At 44.8% G+C, this 17,565-nt stretch overlaps 1 protein-coding gene and 1 pseudogene across 1 annotated transcript; one reads left to right on the top strand and one right to left on the bottom strand.

The window, feature by feature from the left end:
- The first annotated feature begins 631 nt into the window (after nucleotides 1-631).
- LOC147957748 (F-box/LRR-repeat/kelch-repeat protein At2g27520-like) lies at nucleotides 632-1,773 on the top strand (annotated as a pseudogene).
- Nucleotides 1,774-10,171: 8,398 nt separating this feature from the next.
- LOC147957747 (uncharacterized) lies at nucleotides 10,172-11,842 on the bottom strand. Its single transcript, XM_087534761.1, has 3 exons — nucleotides 11,318-11,842; nucleotides 10,837-11,122; nucleotides 10,172-10,212 (listed from the first exon to the last, which is right to left on the bottom strand). The coding sequence occupies exons 1-3, from the start codon at nucleotides 11,840-11,842 to the stop codon at nucleotides 10,172-10,174; spliced, it is 852 nt and encodes a 283-aa protein (XP_087390887.1).
- Between the last annotated feature and the right edge of the window lie 5,723 nt (nucleotides 11,843-17,565).

Here is a 17,565-nt window from a genome sequence, read left to right as displayed (position 1 = left end):
CAATACCTGGATTGATTTATTACTATACGTGGATTAAAAATTTCCTGAGTTATGACCTTACCATACCTAGATTGATTTATTACTATACTGGATTAATTATGATTGATTACCATAAATACGTTGAGTATTGCCGGTCAGACGAGAAAAGAGAAAAACCGGTGGGAGGGGCTGGTGGGAGGTGGGACGAAGAAAAACCGGTTGAAAATAAACCGGTTGAAAGTGGGGGGACTATTCAACCAAGTCATCCATTAGGAGTAGAGATAAAGGAAAGGAAAACTTTGAAGCCCACCTAGTATAGGGGTGGAGGAAGAAAAGGAAATCGCGCGTGTACGTGAGTTGCGGCCGTCCGGCGAAATCGGTTGTTAGTTTAGCTTTCCCTGCATGCGTATAGTCTCTCCAAGGAGCAGCCAAGCTCCTCGCTGGAAGACGGCGCGGCAGCCAAGGCTGTGTCGTCAAGGTCGAGGCTACACCAACACATAGGCGCCGCCCTCGCTCTCTCCGTCCATTCTCCAGAGTAGAGTAAATCCCTTCAGCTTTTCTTTTCTAGGAACACTTTTCCAAGCTTCGACGCATCCTACTAAATGTTTGCTTCTTCTTCATCCTCTTTTCTTGTTCCCATCTAGGAATCAGTATGCTCGTCGTCGGCTCGACTGTCTTGGATGACTTGCCCGAGTGGCTCGTCGTCGATGAGATCCTTGTCCGCTTGCCTGTCAAAGACGTACTCCGCTGCCGCACTGTCCGCAAGTCGTGGCGCAGCGGTACTTCCACCGACGCCTTCATCCTCGGCCACCACCGCCGCCAGCACTCGCTCCCCATCATCAGACCCCTAAAGCACACCTGCCGCGTCCTTGGAGCCTCCGATGATCTAAAGCTGCGACCTGTCCTCGGTACGCATTCGCTACCATTATACACCGTGCCACCTGTGATGGCCTCCTCATCTTGTCGCAGCAATCCAATTACTACATCTGCAACCCGGCCACCCACAAGTGGGCATCCATGCCACATCCTCCTCAACGACAACCAAACACCATGGCTGTCAGCCTAGTCGGCTTCTATCGGCACCACCCATCTGGAGAACACCGAGTGCTATGGGTGTCATACCCAATAAACGCCGCCGCGAAGGGCGATGTAGCAGTTGAGTTGCTTGAGTACTTCGTCCTCACAGTGGGATCGGACCAGCCAAGATGCATCCAATGGCCAGCAGTTTCAGAACAAAGGTTTGTTCCTGCTATCTGGTCCTACCACTGCCCACCAATCCTCCATCGTAGTAACCTGCATTGGCTAACGGATTTCAACATAACGGTATTTGACACCATAGCTGAGACATTCCGAAAAATGAGCCGCCCAGCACAACTCGGCGATTGTGTGTCATTGTTGGATACGGGCAGCACCCTTGCTTTGTGTCGCACTGATCATAACTGTGTCACTTTAGACGTTTGGGTGTTGTAGGACTATGATGCCGAGACGTGGAGCTTTCAATTTCAGATTAACTTGTTAGCAATGGAGGCATCACCACCGTTTAATTTGACAGGGAAAGATGCTCCTAAAATGGCTATGATCAACGAGCGTGAGCTGTTGATTCAGCAGTGTCCTCGCCGTATTTTGCATTGCGACATTGATGGTGTGTTTTTAGGCAATGTAGAAAGCAAAGGGCATGGTGACTTCTTGATACTTACTAGGCATCGCCTCCAAGAGAGCATGATTTCACTTCCATTGTTTGAGCCGCAAAAAGAAGCTGTGAACAAGAAGCCTCCATTCTCCTTTGTGCTATAAGATGTCGTGCTCCATCTTAATGCTTTGTTTTTACTACTTGTTTGCTTTGCGCTTGGAGAGTATCGTTTTTTTTGTCCAGTCATGTCTATGATTTGGTACTTCTAGTAGGACTGAACACTTTGGATGACGGAATCATTTGGTGCTTGTAATTTTTCATGCTACCTTGAGCATCATGTTAATGGTGTAAACAATGGAGTATCTATGCCATAGAACTGTTTTCCCCATGATTACTTTCAGTTTGCATGTTAAGAAAACACAAAAGGCATGGCGACAATTTTGCGCCCATGATTTTTTTAATTTTGCAGGAGTAAGTCACAAGATGTGCAATCTTAATCACCTTGTTGTAGTCTGCCGGAAGGCTGGTGATATTGTAGTTAGCTAGGCTGCTGTTAGCTAGTGTTATTTTAGTGTATGGTTGTGGTCTTTTGCTCTTATTGTTAGTGACTTCTTTCCTGATATATTTGCTGGCGCCTCCATTCTCTCACGTACGGTGCGGCAGCCGGACGAGGATGTCGGCGATGACGAGCCACTTGGGCAGGGCATCCAACACGGTCGTGCCGCCCCTGCCCGGCATGCTGATTGCTCGCTGATATATTAATACACCCTGAAATCTTAAAAGTGCGCACGCGCTCATTGGAGAGAACGAGCGGCCGCTCTGTCACTCGCATGCATACATGCATGTATTGTCTGCTAGTGCATGTGACTACTAGCATTAAATGCGGTCAGACTTGTCAAATGTGATGAAAAACAGATCCACGTCTATTTATTTCGGGTTTTTCAAATTTTTAAAAAGTCGTATCTTTCAAACCATACGTCAGAATTTAGATCTGCCTTCACCGTTGGATTTCTCGTGACAAGATCTTTGAAACTAGATCCCACATGGGTATGTTTCGACGAAATTTTTTCGATGCCAACTTTCGTGCTATATGGTGCAACTAGTCTACTGTCCCGACCAACTTCCTAGTAGTCGTTGTGCAACCCTCCTCCCTACTTGTGGATGCGTAGTTTTTCATTGTTGGCACACCCTACCCCCACCTCCCCTGCAAGGGATATGTGCAACTTAGTCTATCGTTCAAGCCAACTGCCTATTAGTCAATGTGCAACTCCTTACGCTCTCTATTTGTGGACCTGTATTTTCAGTTGGCGGGACCAACAAATAGAGTTGCACATAGTCTGCTAGGTAGTTGGCCAGGGGCAATCTACGAAGTTGCACATCTCACAGGCAGGGATAGTTGAATGGTAAAAAATTGACATTCATGAGGGTTGTAAAAAGTTTGCATATAAACAGAGTGCTAAAGTTGCAAAACTCACTAGGGGGTGGTTTGGGCCGTGTGCTAGCAGGAAAACTACACATCCATGGGGTACGAGAGAAAGTTGCAAATCACAGTTAGACAGTTGGCCGTGGCAGTATACGAAGTTGCACATCCACTGTTAGGTTGTTGGTTGATGCAGCAAATAGTGAAGCACATCCACGGGCAGGGAAAAATTGCAGATCAACTACTATGCAGTTGGCCTAGGTACCAGACGAAGTTGCACATCTCATTGGAAGGAGTTAGTTTTGCACCATCAATGAGAAGGAGTTAGTTTAGCACCATCAATGAAATCTGCATGTTTATGGTATAGGAGAAAAGTTGCACATCCCTGTCAGGTAGTTGCACTCCGACGGCTAGGCAGTTGCACAAAACGGAGAGAAAATTGCACAATTTTTTTTCTGTCAAAACATAGCCATGCGGGATCTAGTTTCGAAGAGCATGCCACGAGGGTTCCAAAAGTGAAAACGGATCTTAATTTCGACACGCGGTTTGAAAGTTATGATTTTTTTAAAAACTGAAAACACAAATTAAATGCGTTCACATTTGTTTACATGGATGCTTTGCAATTATTTATACTCTTCACATGTGTCCACACCTGTTTACTTTTTCTAATACGAGCCAGGAAGACAAAAACTTACCTTTTTCGGACGGCCACCACGGAGTGCTAGTGGGCAGCCGGCCACCGGTTAGACGCGTCCATAAATAATAATGAAAAAAACAAGCAAGATACGTGAATCAAAAAGGGGAAAGATAGAAAAATGCGGCGGATATGATATTGGTATTAGGAAGCTAGCTAGGAATTGACTGCTTGAGTTGAGATTGTGCCGGCCACGTGTCATCAAACTGGATGGGTCTAAACCTCCAATGAATGAGACTCGGTCAAAAAAAATTCCAGATCCGAGAGGGTTTACTCTGCTTTGGAGGGCGACGGTGTTCGTTCCAGCGTCTCTGGAGGACAGATTTCTGAGGCACTTCGGCAAGCAGTGGGCAACTGCGAGCGGAAATCTGGATGCGGAATGAGGAGCACGACCGGCGGTGGGATTCTTTTTCCTGCGCCATATTAGCACCGGTACTAATTGCCTTTGTTAATTAGAGGTGACTATTTAGGGGATGTAGCACAGATGGTAGAGCGCTCACTTAGCATGCGAGAGGTATGGGGATCGATACCCCACTTCTCCAAGTTTTTTTTCATTTGGTTTTTGTTTTTGCAGATCTGAATTGTGTACAATATAAATTGGGAGTCCGCCGGCTGATCCGTATGAAACATCCGCCACCTCGACGGCCGTTTGATGTACGCGCGCGCAGCCGTCCGACCTACTTCTGGCGTGCGGCTCGGTCGTCTTCCCCGACCCATTAATTTTCGAAACAACGGTCGAGTTGTAGAAACAAGCGCTTTGTTGCAGAATAACTTTGCAACATAGATAAGGTTGTACAAACCTTTGCGGTAGAGTTTATGTTGCAGAAAAACTTTTGCAATAAAAAGCATGTTGCGGAATTTTTCAAAAAAAAGATTATATTACGTAAAAACTTTTGCAACAAAAGAGCATGTTACGTACAAACTTCTGCAACATGGGTGTTGTTGCGGAAGGAATTTTCGCAACATAGATGGTTTTGCAAAAAAAAATCCGTCTTTACTTTTCTGCAACATGGGTGGCACGGTCTGGCAGAGGCAAACTTCCACTGGTGAAGTTGGAAAAAAATTGTTCGTCTTCATTTTTGTACTAACATAGGTGTTGTTGCGGAAGAAATTTTTGTAACACAGATGATGTTGTAGAAAACAGGGGTTGCACAAAACCATGAGAAATAGTACTGGAGGAACTCATGCAGGACACGTGTTGTAAAGAGGAGAAGGAGGCGGACGCGCGAAAGATCCACCTGTTGAAAACCAAGCATTGTCCTTAAACTAGCTATGCCCAAGGGACCATGCACGTGAAAAAGAAAAACATGCCACACGCGGTAGCACTACCGAATCACGCGGCCGATCGGACGGTGCACCAGGCGGCGGACGCGTGCGTTATAATCAGCCGGATGAATTGAAGACTTTTTCATATAAATTCCTCTACACCAAATATTCCCAATTCTAGTGAACACACAAAACTAAGACTGAAATTACTGAAAAATCTGGATTGTCCATCTGCTCTTGCAAGAACCCCAGAAAGAAACTTAACTGGTCAAGTTCCAGCAGTTTTCGGCTTTTCGCAGGTAAAACCGTCACCTTGTGAGCTACAAGTCTTGATGCAGACATGGATGACTTGAATTTGCATATTTACCAGGTTTATTAGAGGGAACAAAATGGAAACAGAGACGATGCATCTAGAGGTGTTGCTGCGAAAACTGTGAATCAGCAAAATTATGAGTGTGCATGATCCCCGACGACGATGGCGGTGGCGACGACGATGGCGGTGGCGACGACGACGTACATTTTGTGTAGCTAGGGCTCAAAAACTATTTGATGGTCTGTATATTTTGGTGAGGTGGTATATACTAGCCCCTCAGGCTGATGGTGAACTTGCGGTGGTAGGACGACACCCTCTTTTGAATGTGGTGGTAGGTTAACACCAAGGTAGTGCTAGGAAGAACTTGCTATGCCGTATGATCATGCATGTTTTACTTCTCTTCTGCTCCATTGTTGTTTGTGTGCTACTTTACTTGCTACTTGTGTGCTCCATTGATTTGCTGCTTCAACTCTTGCTCTTGTGCATTGCTAGGGCAAGTGGTATGCCGTGTTCATCGGTAAGGTCCCAGGGGTTTATAGTTCATGGGAAGAAGCCAGTGCATATGTGGCATCGTATAGCAACAACACACATAGAGGGTTCAAGGCTAGGCAGGCAGCAAAACAAGCTTACTCCGAGTGGGTGTAAAAGCACGACAGCACTGTTGACAATTGCAAGGTTAGAGGTGTCAAGGTGGATCGCCAGTTTGGGCCGAAGATGAAGAACTTCATCATCTTCGCCCAGTTCATCGCCATTGCTATGCTGTGGCGTTGGTGTGCTAGGTGTGGGTAAGCTCACCAACTAGGGTACAAGGTAAGCACAACATGTACGCCGTATGCAACCAAATGCCGTGTTCATGTGCCGCTCGGGCCAATGCAGGCAACCAAACAAAATACACTTGGGTATTACCTAATGCAGGGACACTAGATGCAGGCAACTAAACAACTGGCAGATGGCGTATTAGAGCCTGTTTTGCTAAACCAGGCTGGTTTGAGAAGTGTATGCGATGCAAGCCCTGTAGCAAACGGCAACCAAATACGTCCTAAGTGACCAGAGAAACCCGAGCGGCATGAGCTACTGCTGGCGGGCACTAGGTACCAGAAAAATGTGAGAAACAGAGGAGCACCTCCTCTTTCTCGATTCCTCATGGCTATATCTCACGTTTGATCCCTTGAGCCTAGCATTTGAGGAACTGAATTTACTGATGGATACGGTAGCAGAAGCCCACTAGTGTAGATAACAACCGGTCTTTTTACTGGAATGCTGTAATTGTGTCCTGATGTTGATACTGCATTGCCGAGATTTGGCGACTGAATGAACCAAATGTAGAAGAATTTGGATACAACCTGATTATTGCTCAAGGAAACTATTATTCTTACAGTATTATGGAGAAGAATTTGTACAGTACATATGTGCAAAAACAAAACAAAACAAAAAGCAGATATTGGAGAAGTACAGAAACTATTATTCTTATAGTATTATGAGGATACAACCTGATTATTGCTCAAAGAAAGGCACACCAGGCACGGGATATGCTAAATCGACCATACAAAGGACGGCACACCAGGCACGCAGCCATGTTCAGAATGTTGCACTGCTTTGGCTTGCAGAAAAGATATATTTGTGCGCATGTTTTTGTTTTGACTTTTATGTCTAGAAGGATTTTTCCCGTGTTTGGGAGATTTGGAGTTTGCAAAAGTGAAGTCAAGAATCAAGTTAGTTTTTCTTTACAGAGAATTGTAGAGAAAAAAATGTGGAGAAGTGGGGTATCGATCCCCATACACCAAGGTAGTGCTAGGAAGAACTTGCTATGCCGTATGATCATGCATGTTTTACTCTTCTTCTGCTCCATTGTTGTTTGTGTGCTACTTTACTTGCTACTTGTGTGCTCCATTGATTTGCTGCTTCAACTCTTGCTCTTGTGCATTGCTAGGGCAAGTGGTATGCCGTGTTCATCGGTAAGGTCCCAGGGGTTTATAGTTCATGGGAAGAAGCCAGTGCATATGTGGCATCGTATAGCAACAACACACATAGAGGGTTCAACGCTAGGCAGGCAGCAAAACAAGCTTACTCCGAGTGGGTGTAAAAGCACGACAGCACTGTTGACAATTGCAAGGTTAGAGGTGTCAAGGTGGATCGCCAGTTTGGGCCGAAGATGAAGAACTTCATCATCTTCGCCCAGTTCATCGCCATTGGTATGCTGTGGCGTTGGTGTGCTAGGTGTGGGTAAGCTCACCAACTAGGGTACAAGGTAAGCACAACATGTACGCCGTATGCAACCAAACGCCGTGTTCATGTGCCGCTCGGGCCAATGCAGGCAACCAAACAAAATGCACTTGGGTATTACCTAATGCAGGGACACTAGATGCAGGCAACTAAACAACTGGCAGATGGCGTATTAGAGCCTGTTTTTGCTAAACCAGGCTGGTTTGAGAAGTGTATGCTATGCATGCCCTGTAGCAAACGGCAACCAAATACGTCCTAAGTGACCAGAGAAACCCGAGCGGCATGAGCTACTGCTGGTGGGCACTAGGTACCAGAAAAATGTGAGAAACAGAGGAGCACCTCCTCTTTCTCGATTCCTCATGGCTATATCTCACGTTTGATCCTTTGAGCCCAGCATTTGAGGAACTGAATTTACTGATGGATACGGTAGCAGAAGCCCACTGGTGTAGATAACAGCCGGTCTTTTTACTGGAATGCTGTAATTGTGTCCTGATGTTGATACTGCATTGCCGAGATTTGGCGACTGAATGAACCAAATGCAGAAGAATTTGGATACAACCTGATTATTGCTCAAGGAAACTATTATTCTTACAGTATTATGGAGAAGAATTTGTACAGTACATATGTGCAAAAACAAAACAAAACAAAAAGCAGATATTGGAGAAGTACAGAAACTATTATTCTTACAGTATTATGGGGATACAACCTGATTATTGCTCAAGGAAAGGCACACCAGGCACTGGATATGCTAAATCGAGCATACAAAGGACGGCACACCAGGCACGCAGCCATGTTCAGAATGTTGCACTGCTTTGGCTTGCAGAAAAGATATATTTGTGCGCATGTTTTTGTTTTTACTTTTATGTCTAGAAGGATTTTTCGCGTGTTTGGGAGATTTGGAGTTTGCAAAAGTGAAGTCAAGAATCAAGTTAGTTTTTCTTTACAGAGAATTGTAGAAAAAAATGTGGAGAAGTGGGGTATCGATCCCCATACATGTCGCATGCTAAGCGAGCGCTCTACCATCTGAGCTACATCCCCTTTCTGTTCACTGTACAAATCCTTCCGGAGGCAAGGTTCATACAAAAACAATGTTAACCAAAGCAGGTGCAGAACTGCAAATGGACACCCATTTTCACTGAAGACTGTTCAATTTGGATGAAATCGTGACAATGAGTAATTCCAACTTTCTCTTCCTCTCTTATTTTTGATGCAAGATTAGTGGAATTCGTCTTATACGCGAGATATACATTTCAGACACCAGGGTTCGCCTCCCTTTCACAAAAAGAAAGAAAACAATCCAAAAACATACTCCCTCCTTAAAGAAATGTAGGAGGGATTAGATTTGTTTACAGAGGGAGTACATTTTAGTGACTCTGCAACGTTTTCAGTGTCCGTCAATGTAACAAGAGAAGCAAAATGTCGTCATGTGAATGTGCAGAAACAAGTATTATTACAGCATTGTGGGATACGATCTGAATTTTGTTCAAAAAATATCCCAGCAAAATGCAGCAAGTCGTGTCCGGGCGCATTAGCATCGCCATGTTCAGAATTCGATATCTGTCAACAAATTCAGTTTCTGCCGGTGTAAAAAATATATATTTACTCCCTCATGATAGATTGAAACTTTAAGCAAAACAACAGAACTCAAGTTCCCACTCAGTGCAAGAACCACCACATCTGTACCGACACCATCTAACAGAGATGCAGCTAGCAAAGTTCAAGTAGTGGCCATTGTCGACGCATTTTTACATACTAATGGCAAGTGTCATGATCAAACAGTTTCAGAATTTCAGAATCGTGATGGCAAAGCTAATAGTTTCATATACTGTCTTTTTTTAGAAAAGGAGGTTAAAACCCCCGGCCTCTGCAATAGTTTCATATACTGTCAGAAGAAGAAACCAAGCCTAGCTAAGCAGAAACTCAAGACTGCATGCTGAGTTTTTCTGAATCCACATCTCAACGAAAGGAACTGGATTCTAATGTCATCGCGTCCGAGGCGGTGACACTTCTGAAGAGGCGGACAGGAAGGCGACTTCTAGGGCGGTGTCTCTCTACTCTGCATCGACATCCGCATAACGCAGCACCGTGTGGGCTGAATTAGCATAAAACTCTTGGACTGGTTTGGGTTTTCATGCGTAACTGGTGCTGCAACAAGTTTAGATAAGAATATAAAAAAGAAAAACACAAAACTCAAGGTTAAAACACAAAATGTTCAGAATTCGATCTCTGTCAAAACACAAAATTCAGTCTCTGCTGATGAACTAAAACTCTAAGCAGAACAACAAAACTCAAGTGCTCAACTCATTGCAAGGACCACCACATCTGTGCTTCATCTAAGAAAAAAAATGCTGCTAGCAATGTTGAAGTACTGGCCATTGTCAACTCATTACACACAAATATATGTCACGCACCATTTTTCGAACAGTTTCAGGATTTTAGAACCGCGATGCCAGAGCAAATACTTGCCCTACTGTCAGTTGAGGAAAGCAAGTTTAGCTAGCAGAAACACAAGAAACTGCTAGGTTTTCATGAACCCATATCTCAACAAAAGGAACTGGGTTCTAATGTCATCGTGTCCGAGGCGACGCTGCTTCTGAAGAGGTGGACAGGAAGGCGACTTCAAGAGGTCCTGGCTCTGGTTTCTATCTACTCTGCATCGACATCCGCGTACCGCAGCGTCGCGTGGGCTGAATTAGCAGAAAATTAGATAAGCAGTTAGGGATCATGTGTCATAGGTACTGCAACAGGTTCAGATAACACAAGATCAAAAAGAAAGATGATGTACAAAACCTCAAAACAATGTAGAGAATGTGCTGTGGAACAGAACCTGAATTTTGTCCACGCGTTACTCGAAACAATTACAGTAGGCTAAAAAACAGAAATATTTATCTTCTCTGTGAAACTGAACTAGGCAGACTAAACTGGTTTGGGTTTTCAAGTTCCCAAGTATTCCACTAGCTAGCTACCGGCACATATATGGTATTAAACAGAATAACTGGATCATCTGAATCAAAGCAGAGCAGAATGGAAAGCAATACTCTCCATATCAAGTTTCAGTGTGGATTTTAGCAACTGTCACGATGTCTACAATCCTAAAATTGTTCAGAGTCTTGACACCATTACCAAGTCAGAACTCGTAATTAACTGAACAGATCAGCAAAAGTTTCAAACTAGACCGGTTTCAGTAAATTCTCATAATTTTCAGACTAGCAGAGTACTCCAGCAGAGGAGAGGCAGATTGGCAGTCAACTGAATTGAGAATCAAAATATCCGAACAACTGAAGCCAAAGGAGAAGTTTATGGCTTCTCACCAGGCGAGCCAGCGTTGACGACAACGACGCGGAAGTCCTGCTCGCTGCTGGGCAGGTCGACGACGAGTGGGAGAAGGCGGCCACTGCGGGCAGGGAGGCATATGACGATGTCGGGGATGCCCTCCATGCCCGACTCCACGGACAGATGCAGGGCCAGCTTGGTGCTGAGGCGGAGCAAGGACCTCCCATCGAATGGGTACCAGCCATCAGTGACGCTGTCCTCGTCGGCGTTCAGCCACACGTATTCAATCTCCCGCGACGTCAACGTGGCGACGGGGAGGGGAACCTGCAGTTGGAGTTGGGTTGCAAAGAATGAAAGAACCATCATCACATCAAAGAATCGCTCCCATCCCAAGCAATCGAAATTTACACGATTTGCAATCAAATTCCGATGCATCTTCGCGCAAATTCAACTATCCAAGAACCAAATTCGCGCAAATTCGGGAAGAATCAAGAAGCGGACATGGCATGGCGGACTCACCTCTGCCAGAAGTTCAGGCGGAATCACCATGGCGGGGATGGGCTCCACGACCCAGTTCATCATCGTGCTGATGACCTGGGTGTCCTTGGCGCTGGCACCATTGCCACGGTGGTGGCCGAGCACTTCGGTGGCAAGGAGACATCCCCCGTTGATGTTGCAAAGGTGCACGCCGTCTCTGCCCTGCATCCGGAATACGCGCCATAGAAGGGCATTCATCTCCGGATCGTCCTGCTCGACGTCGCCATCCGAATCCGTATCATCGTAGTTGCGCTGCTCGACGCGGAGCCCGCGGCCGACCAGCGCCCGCGCATCCGTGGCGGCGAGGTAGCGGCCGTAGGCGGCGCTGCAGAGGAGCACGTGCGGGCCATAATCATCTAGGTTGTGTAACTCGACTGCCCAAGCCGAGTTCACCGACGCCCGGCGGTCATGGAGGGATACGCTATCCCCGTCCTCGTCGGCATGGAGGTACCTGCCGAGCAAGGTGCTCCGCAGCCGCACGTGCTGGCCCTCGACGAAGTGCTCCATCGGTCGTCGGTGTTGGACCGCTGGAGAGCAAAGGCGTCGGGGCCCTGCACGGCGAAGAGGGGGAGAGGGAGGTGGGGAGGATGGGTTCTTGGTTTCTTGGCGCTCCGGCGAGGGGAAGAAGGGGAGAAGCCAAAGCTGTTGGTTGTCGGTTATGTTCGGGCGCCAAGCCGGAGTATTTCAAGGTGGGTGACGGACGAGAGGAGCTTTCGCACAAATGGGCCGGCCCACTTTATACGAGACCAAATTTCTATTTTTTTCCTTAGGTTTTAGTCGGGGTTTTCACCCCCAAAACACCGATTTGAGAAGCTACATATTTTAAAAATCTTTTTAAAAATTATACGGAAATGATAAATCCCGAACGTTCGGATTTTAAGCACGACAACCCGAAAGTTTTTCATGGCAACTTTAGTTCACGCGAGGTTGTCAAATATGACAATTTTCTGACAAAAAAGAAACGAACTGGGACAAAGTTATCATGTCTTAACAATTAAACTTGCCACCTAGCGTCAACTAAAGTTGCCATGTGATTTGTTTTTGAATTCAGAACAATGTTTTTGAATTATGTTTTTTTTAAGTGAATTTTTTTGAAAAGCGTGAAGATTTTATGAAAATGTGAACATTTCTCAAAATCGCAAACAAAATTTCAAATTCTGAATAGGTTTTTGAATTGTGAACAAGTTTTAAATTCCTTTTTTTGAATTGTGAACAAATTTTAAAAAACTTGGTTCCAAACAATGTTTTTTAGTTGTGATTTTTTTTCCAAAATGTGAATAAAACATTTTTTGAAACACGTGAAAAAATTGACGCCCTTCTCCTCCATGAGCTATGCCGTTCGAGTTACACCGCTAGAAATTCATACACACACGGATAATCATGAACAAGCACACAGGACGCCCAACCTGTAGCCGAATAAACCCCCCCCCCCCCGGCCACAAACAAATGTCGTTCGTGGTGTTCTAGAGGGAAACAAGCGCCACACCACCATCGCAAACAAAGTGGTCAACATGGGATTTTAAGGGAGTGGCCAACTCGGCCGGCAACAAGCCTGACCTTCCTCCGAGATCACCCAAATATGATACCAACTGTCACACCCCTTGCCATCAAGAGATCGTGACATGAGCCAGCACACATAGCTGCACAAATTTTGAATTAAATCAAGAACGGAGAGTAGAATAAAAATGCAAGAGGTAGAACAAACAAGTTTTTCCCCTTCATTTCTTTTCTGCACTGTTCTTTTGTATGTACGACCTAGTCATGTGCCAAGATCGTCTTACAGTTGGACCCCAATTGAACACCCTTACAGTGTTATAGGTTTCGCAGTGCCCATGTTCCTCCTTGCATAGTACGCCAAGGTTTTTCCCCTCATCTTGCATTAGGATTTCGATGCCTCGCCATGAGGTCGCTAACTGCTTTCTTCCCGAGGAAGCCTTGCATAGTACAACATGTTTTTTTGTCAGTTTATCCTTGCCCCTTTCAGATCGTTCTTGTCTTCATGTCATTACTGTAATCGCCTACTTTCCCGAGTTTCAAGGGAACTCAGCAGCGCATTTGCCGAGTTCCACCCTCGACGAACAGACTCGGTTGACTGGGTCGACAATCATTAATATTGTCGAGTCTTTTTATTGGGAGCTCAGCAAAATGTCATATAACTACTGCCGAGTATGTAAAAGGTAGAACTCGTCAAACCGCCCTGCAAAAACAAGTTAGACGTCCTCTACTTTGTTGTTGCAAGTTTTACGTGGCTGCTACGGGCTTTAAGCAAGAACTCATCTTACCCTAAGCATCAAAACCACAACGATAGTTTGTCAAATAGACTCCGTCTTAACCTTCTCAAGGACCGGGCGTAGCCACACTTGGTTCAACTAAAGTTGGAGAGATAGTCGCCCGCAAGCCATCTATGTGCAAAGCACGTCGAGGGAACCGGTCTCGCGTAAGCGTACGCGTAAGGTTGGTCCGGGTCGTCTCGTCCAACAATACCGCCGAACCAAAGTATGACATGCTGGTAGGCAGTATGACTTGTATCGCCCACAACTCACTTGTGTTCTACTCGTGCAAATAACATCAAACCATAAAACCTGGCTCTGATACCACTGTTGGGGAACGTAGTAATTTCAAAAAAATTCCAACGCACACGCAAGATCATGGTGATGCATAGCAACGAGGGGGAGAGTCTGATCTACGTACCCTTGTAGATCGCAACGGAAGCGTTGACACAACGTAGAGGAAGTAGTCGTACATCTTCTTCCCGATCCGACCGATCCAAGCACCGTTACTCCGGCACCTCCGAGTTCTTAGCACACGTACAGCTCAATGACGATCCTCGGGCTCCGATCCAGCAAAGCTTCGGGGAGGAGTTCCGTCAGCACGACAGCGTGGTGACGATCTTGATGTTCTACCGACGCAGGGCTTCGCCTAAGCACTGCAACGATATGATCGAGGTGGAATATGGTGGCAGGGGGCACCGCACACGGCTAAGGAACGATCTCAAGGATCAACTTGTGTGTCTTGGGGTGCCCCCTGCCCCCGTATATAAAGGAGCAAGGGGAGGAGGCGGCCGGCCAAGGTGTGGCGCGCCAAGGGGAGTCCTACTCCCACCGGGAGTAGGACTCCTAGTTGGACTAGGAGAGAAGGGGGAGAATAGGAGGAAGAGAGGAAGGAAAGGGGGGGGGCGCCGGCCCCCCTTCCCTTGTCCTATTCGGACTAGGAAGGGGAGGGGCGCGCGGCCACCTCTTGCCTCCTCTCCTCTTCTCCCTTAAGGCCCATGTTGGCCCAATAACCCCCCGGGGGGTTCCGGTAACCCCCCGGTACTCCGGTAAAATGCCGATTTCACCCGGAACAATTCCGATGTCCAAATATAGGCTTCCAATATATCAATCTTTATGTCTCGACCATTTCGAGACTCCTCGTCATGTCCGTGATCACATCCGGGACTCCGAACTAACTTCGGTACATCAAAATGCATAAACTCATAATTACTGTCATCGTAACGTTTAAGCGTGCGGACCCTACGGTTCGAGAACAATGCAGACATGACCGAGACACGTCCCCAGTCAATAACCAATAGCAGGACCTGGATGCCCATATTGGCTCCAACATATTATACGAAGATCTTTATCGGTCAGACCGCATAACAACATACGTTGTTCCCTTTGTCATCGGTATGTTACTTGCCCGAGATTCGATCGTCGGTATCCAATACCTAGTTCAATCTCGTTACTGACAAGTCTCTTTACTCGTTACGTAATACATCATCTAACAACTAACATATTAGTTGCAGTGCTTGCAAGGCTTATGTGATGTGCATTACCGAGAGGGCCCAGAGATACCTCTCCGACAATCAGAGTGACAAATCCTAATCTCGAAATACGCCAACCCAACATCTACCTTTGGAGCCACCTGTAATACTCCTTTATAATCACCCAGTTACGTTGTGACATTTGGTAGTACCCAAAGTGTTCCTCCGGTAAACGGGAGCTGCATAATCTCATAGTCATAGGAACATGTATAAGTCATGAAGAAAGCAATAGCAACATACTAAACGATCGGGTGCTAAGCTAATGGAATGGGTCATGTCAATCAGATCATTCAACTAATGATGTGACCTCGTTAATCAAATAACAACTCTTTGTTCATGGTTAGAAAACATAACCATCTTTGATTAACGAGCTAGTCTAGTAGAGGCATACTAGTGACACTCTGTTTTGTCTATGTATTCACACATGTATTATGTTTCCGGTTAATACAATTCTAGCATGAATAATAAACACTTATCATGATTTAAGGAAATAAATAATAACTTTATTATTGCCTCTAGGGCATATTTCCTTCACATATGTCCGCCACTACCGATCTCCCGATAAAAGAAACTCGACAAACCTTGAGAACTTGGCAAACACAATTCCAGTAGTGTGTCTAGAGTGTTGGATATTTCAAACTACTCCCTCCGCCCAAAAATACTTGTCGCTCAAACAGAACGACACTGAAGTAGCAGCATTTTAGATTAAAAAGGAGTCAAATACACCACCGATGCTTAAACTTGGCGAGGAAAATCACTTTAGTACCAAAACTAGCGGCATACATTAAACTGGTGCCACAACTTGGCTCATCGTGCAAATAAGATGTAAAACTCGTTTGTATATGCATGTGGCACTGCCGAGGCATGACAGTGACGTGGGGGCTCATTTTCAGTATCGGGCGATGTAGACCAGGTGTGTGGCGTGTTTTTTTTTGCAAAAACACCCCTGACTTTTATTTTTCATGCAAAAAAGAAAACCTGACAGTTGCGAGACCCGCCTGTCAGCGAAAACGCACAAGTTTTGTTAGAATGAAAAAATTACATGCTCGAGGAATCAAACCGCGACCAAAAGCAAACTGATGCGCACAGCTAGCCAACCCACCACGATAACGCTTGATGTCCTATAAGCATACTCAGTTCTTATATTAAGGACATAAATTAAGAGTTTTAATTCCAACAAAAAAATATGCGGTCATGAGGGTTCAAACACGGGACCCGAGGCACACAAGCTGACGGACCTGCCACCCCAACAAAGGCATTTTAGTATCTACATCGGATTGTTACTTTTTGGGTCGCGCTAACTGCCACACGTGTGGTGCGAAGGGAGACGCACCACACCTCTCTAATGTAAACAGACTGCCATCTCATCGCATGCATGCATGCAGGAATCTTTTTAGATTTTCAGTTTTTAAAATGTTTTTTCTCTTAAATGAAAAATCCGATTGAAAATCCGTTTTCACCATTAAATCCCTCGCGATGAGATCTTCGAAACTAGATTCCACGTTGACATGTTTTGATGAAAAAAAATTTGAATTAAAAGTTGCCATGTCTATTGCATATGAATTGCCATGATGTTTACACTGAAGTTACCATGATATGTTTCAGCTATTTTCTTCTACATTTAAAAGTAAATTTTGATATTTAAAAAACGGGGAATTAAGAAACTAGACTTGCCATGAACCATAAACTAAAATTGCCATGATACATGCACGTAAAATTGTCATGGTTCATACAAAAAATAATTTTCATGGTCAAAGTACTGGAGTTGCCATCATCAAAATACTAAAATTGCCATGATCTACAAACTAAAATTGCCACATGGCAACTTTAGTTTAAGCCATATGGCAACTGAAGTGAAGTGTAAACATCGTGGCAACTTCTGGCAAAAAAAAATTCGTCGAAACATATCAACATGGGGTTTAGTTTTAAAGATCTCGTCGAGACGGATTTAATAGTGAAAACGGATTTTTAGTTTGCTTTTTTATTTAGGAGATACAACATTTTTAAGCCGAAAAACAAAAAAAAATTCTGCTGATGTCATCTATTCATACGTGGCGAAACGAGTGTGGGTGATGTGCAAACGCCCACACGTGTGGGCGTTAACATTTCCGTACTTTTTATGTCTACAACCGACCGCGCCCATGGGCGAAAGTAGACTGCCGTTAGTGCGGCCCATTTTCAACATGTGTTTTGTTTTTCTTCTATTTTGGAAAATTGTAAAAAGAATATGATAATCCTAATTATAAATAATATACATATAATTGTACATACATCTTCATTTGAGAATCTCCAGATGACACATTAGGTTCATATTTTTTTCCCATTCATATATTTGTTTTTATTTAATTTATTTTTCAAAACACACAAACTTTATCAAAACACATACAAACTTTTAAAGCAAAATTAAAAAAAATCTAGCATGAAATTT

The sequence above is a fragment of the Triticum urartu genome, chromosome 7A (genome assembly GCF_056163025.1).
Source record: "Triticum urartu cultivar PI428250 chromosome 7A, HENAU_Tu73, whole genome shotgun sequence".
Classification (NCBI taxonomy): Eukaryota; Viridiplantae; Streptophyta; class Magnoliopsida; order Poales; family Poaceae; genus Triticum; species Triticum urartu.
Note: the sequence above shows the minus strand (reverse complement) of the source record. Positions and strands in the feature narration are given on the sequence as shown.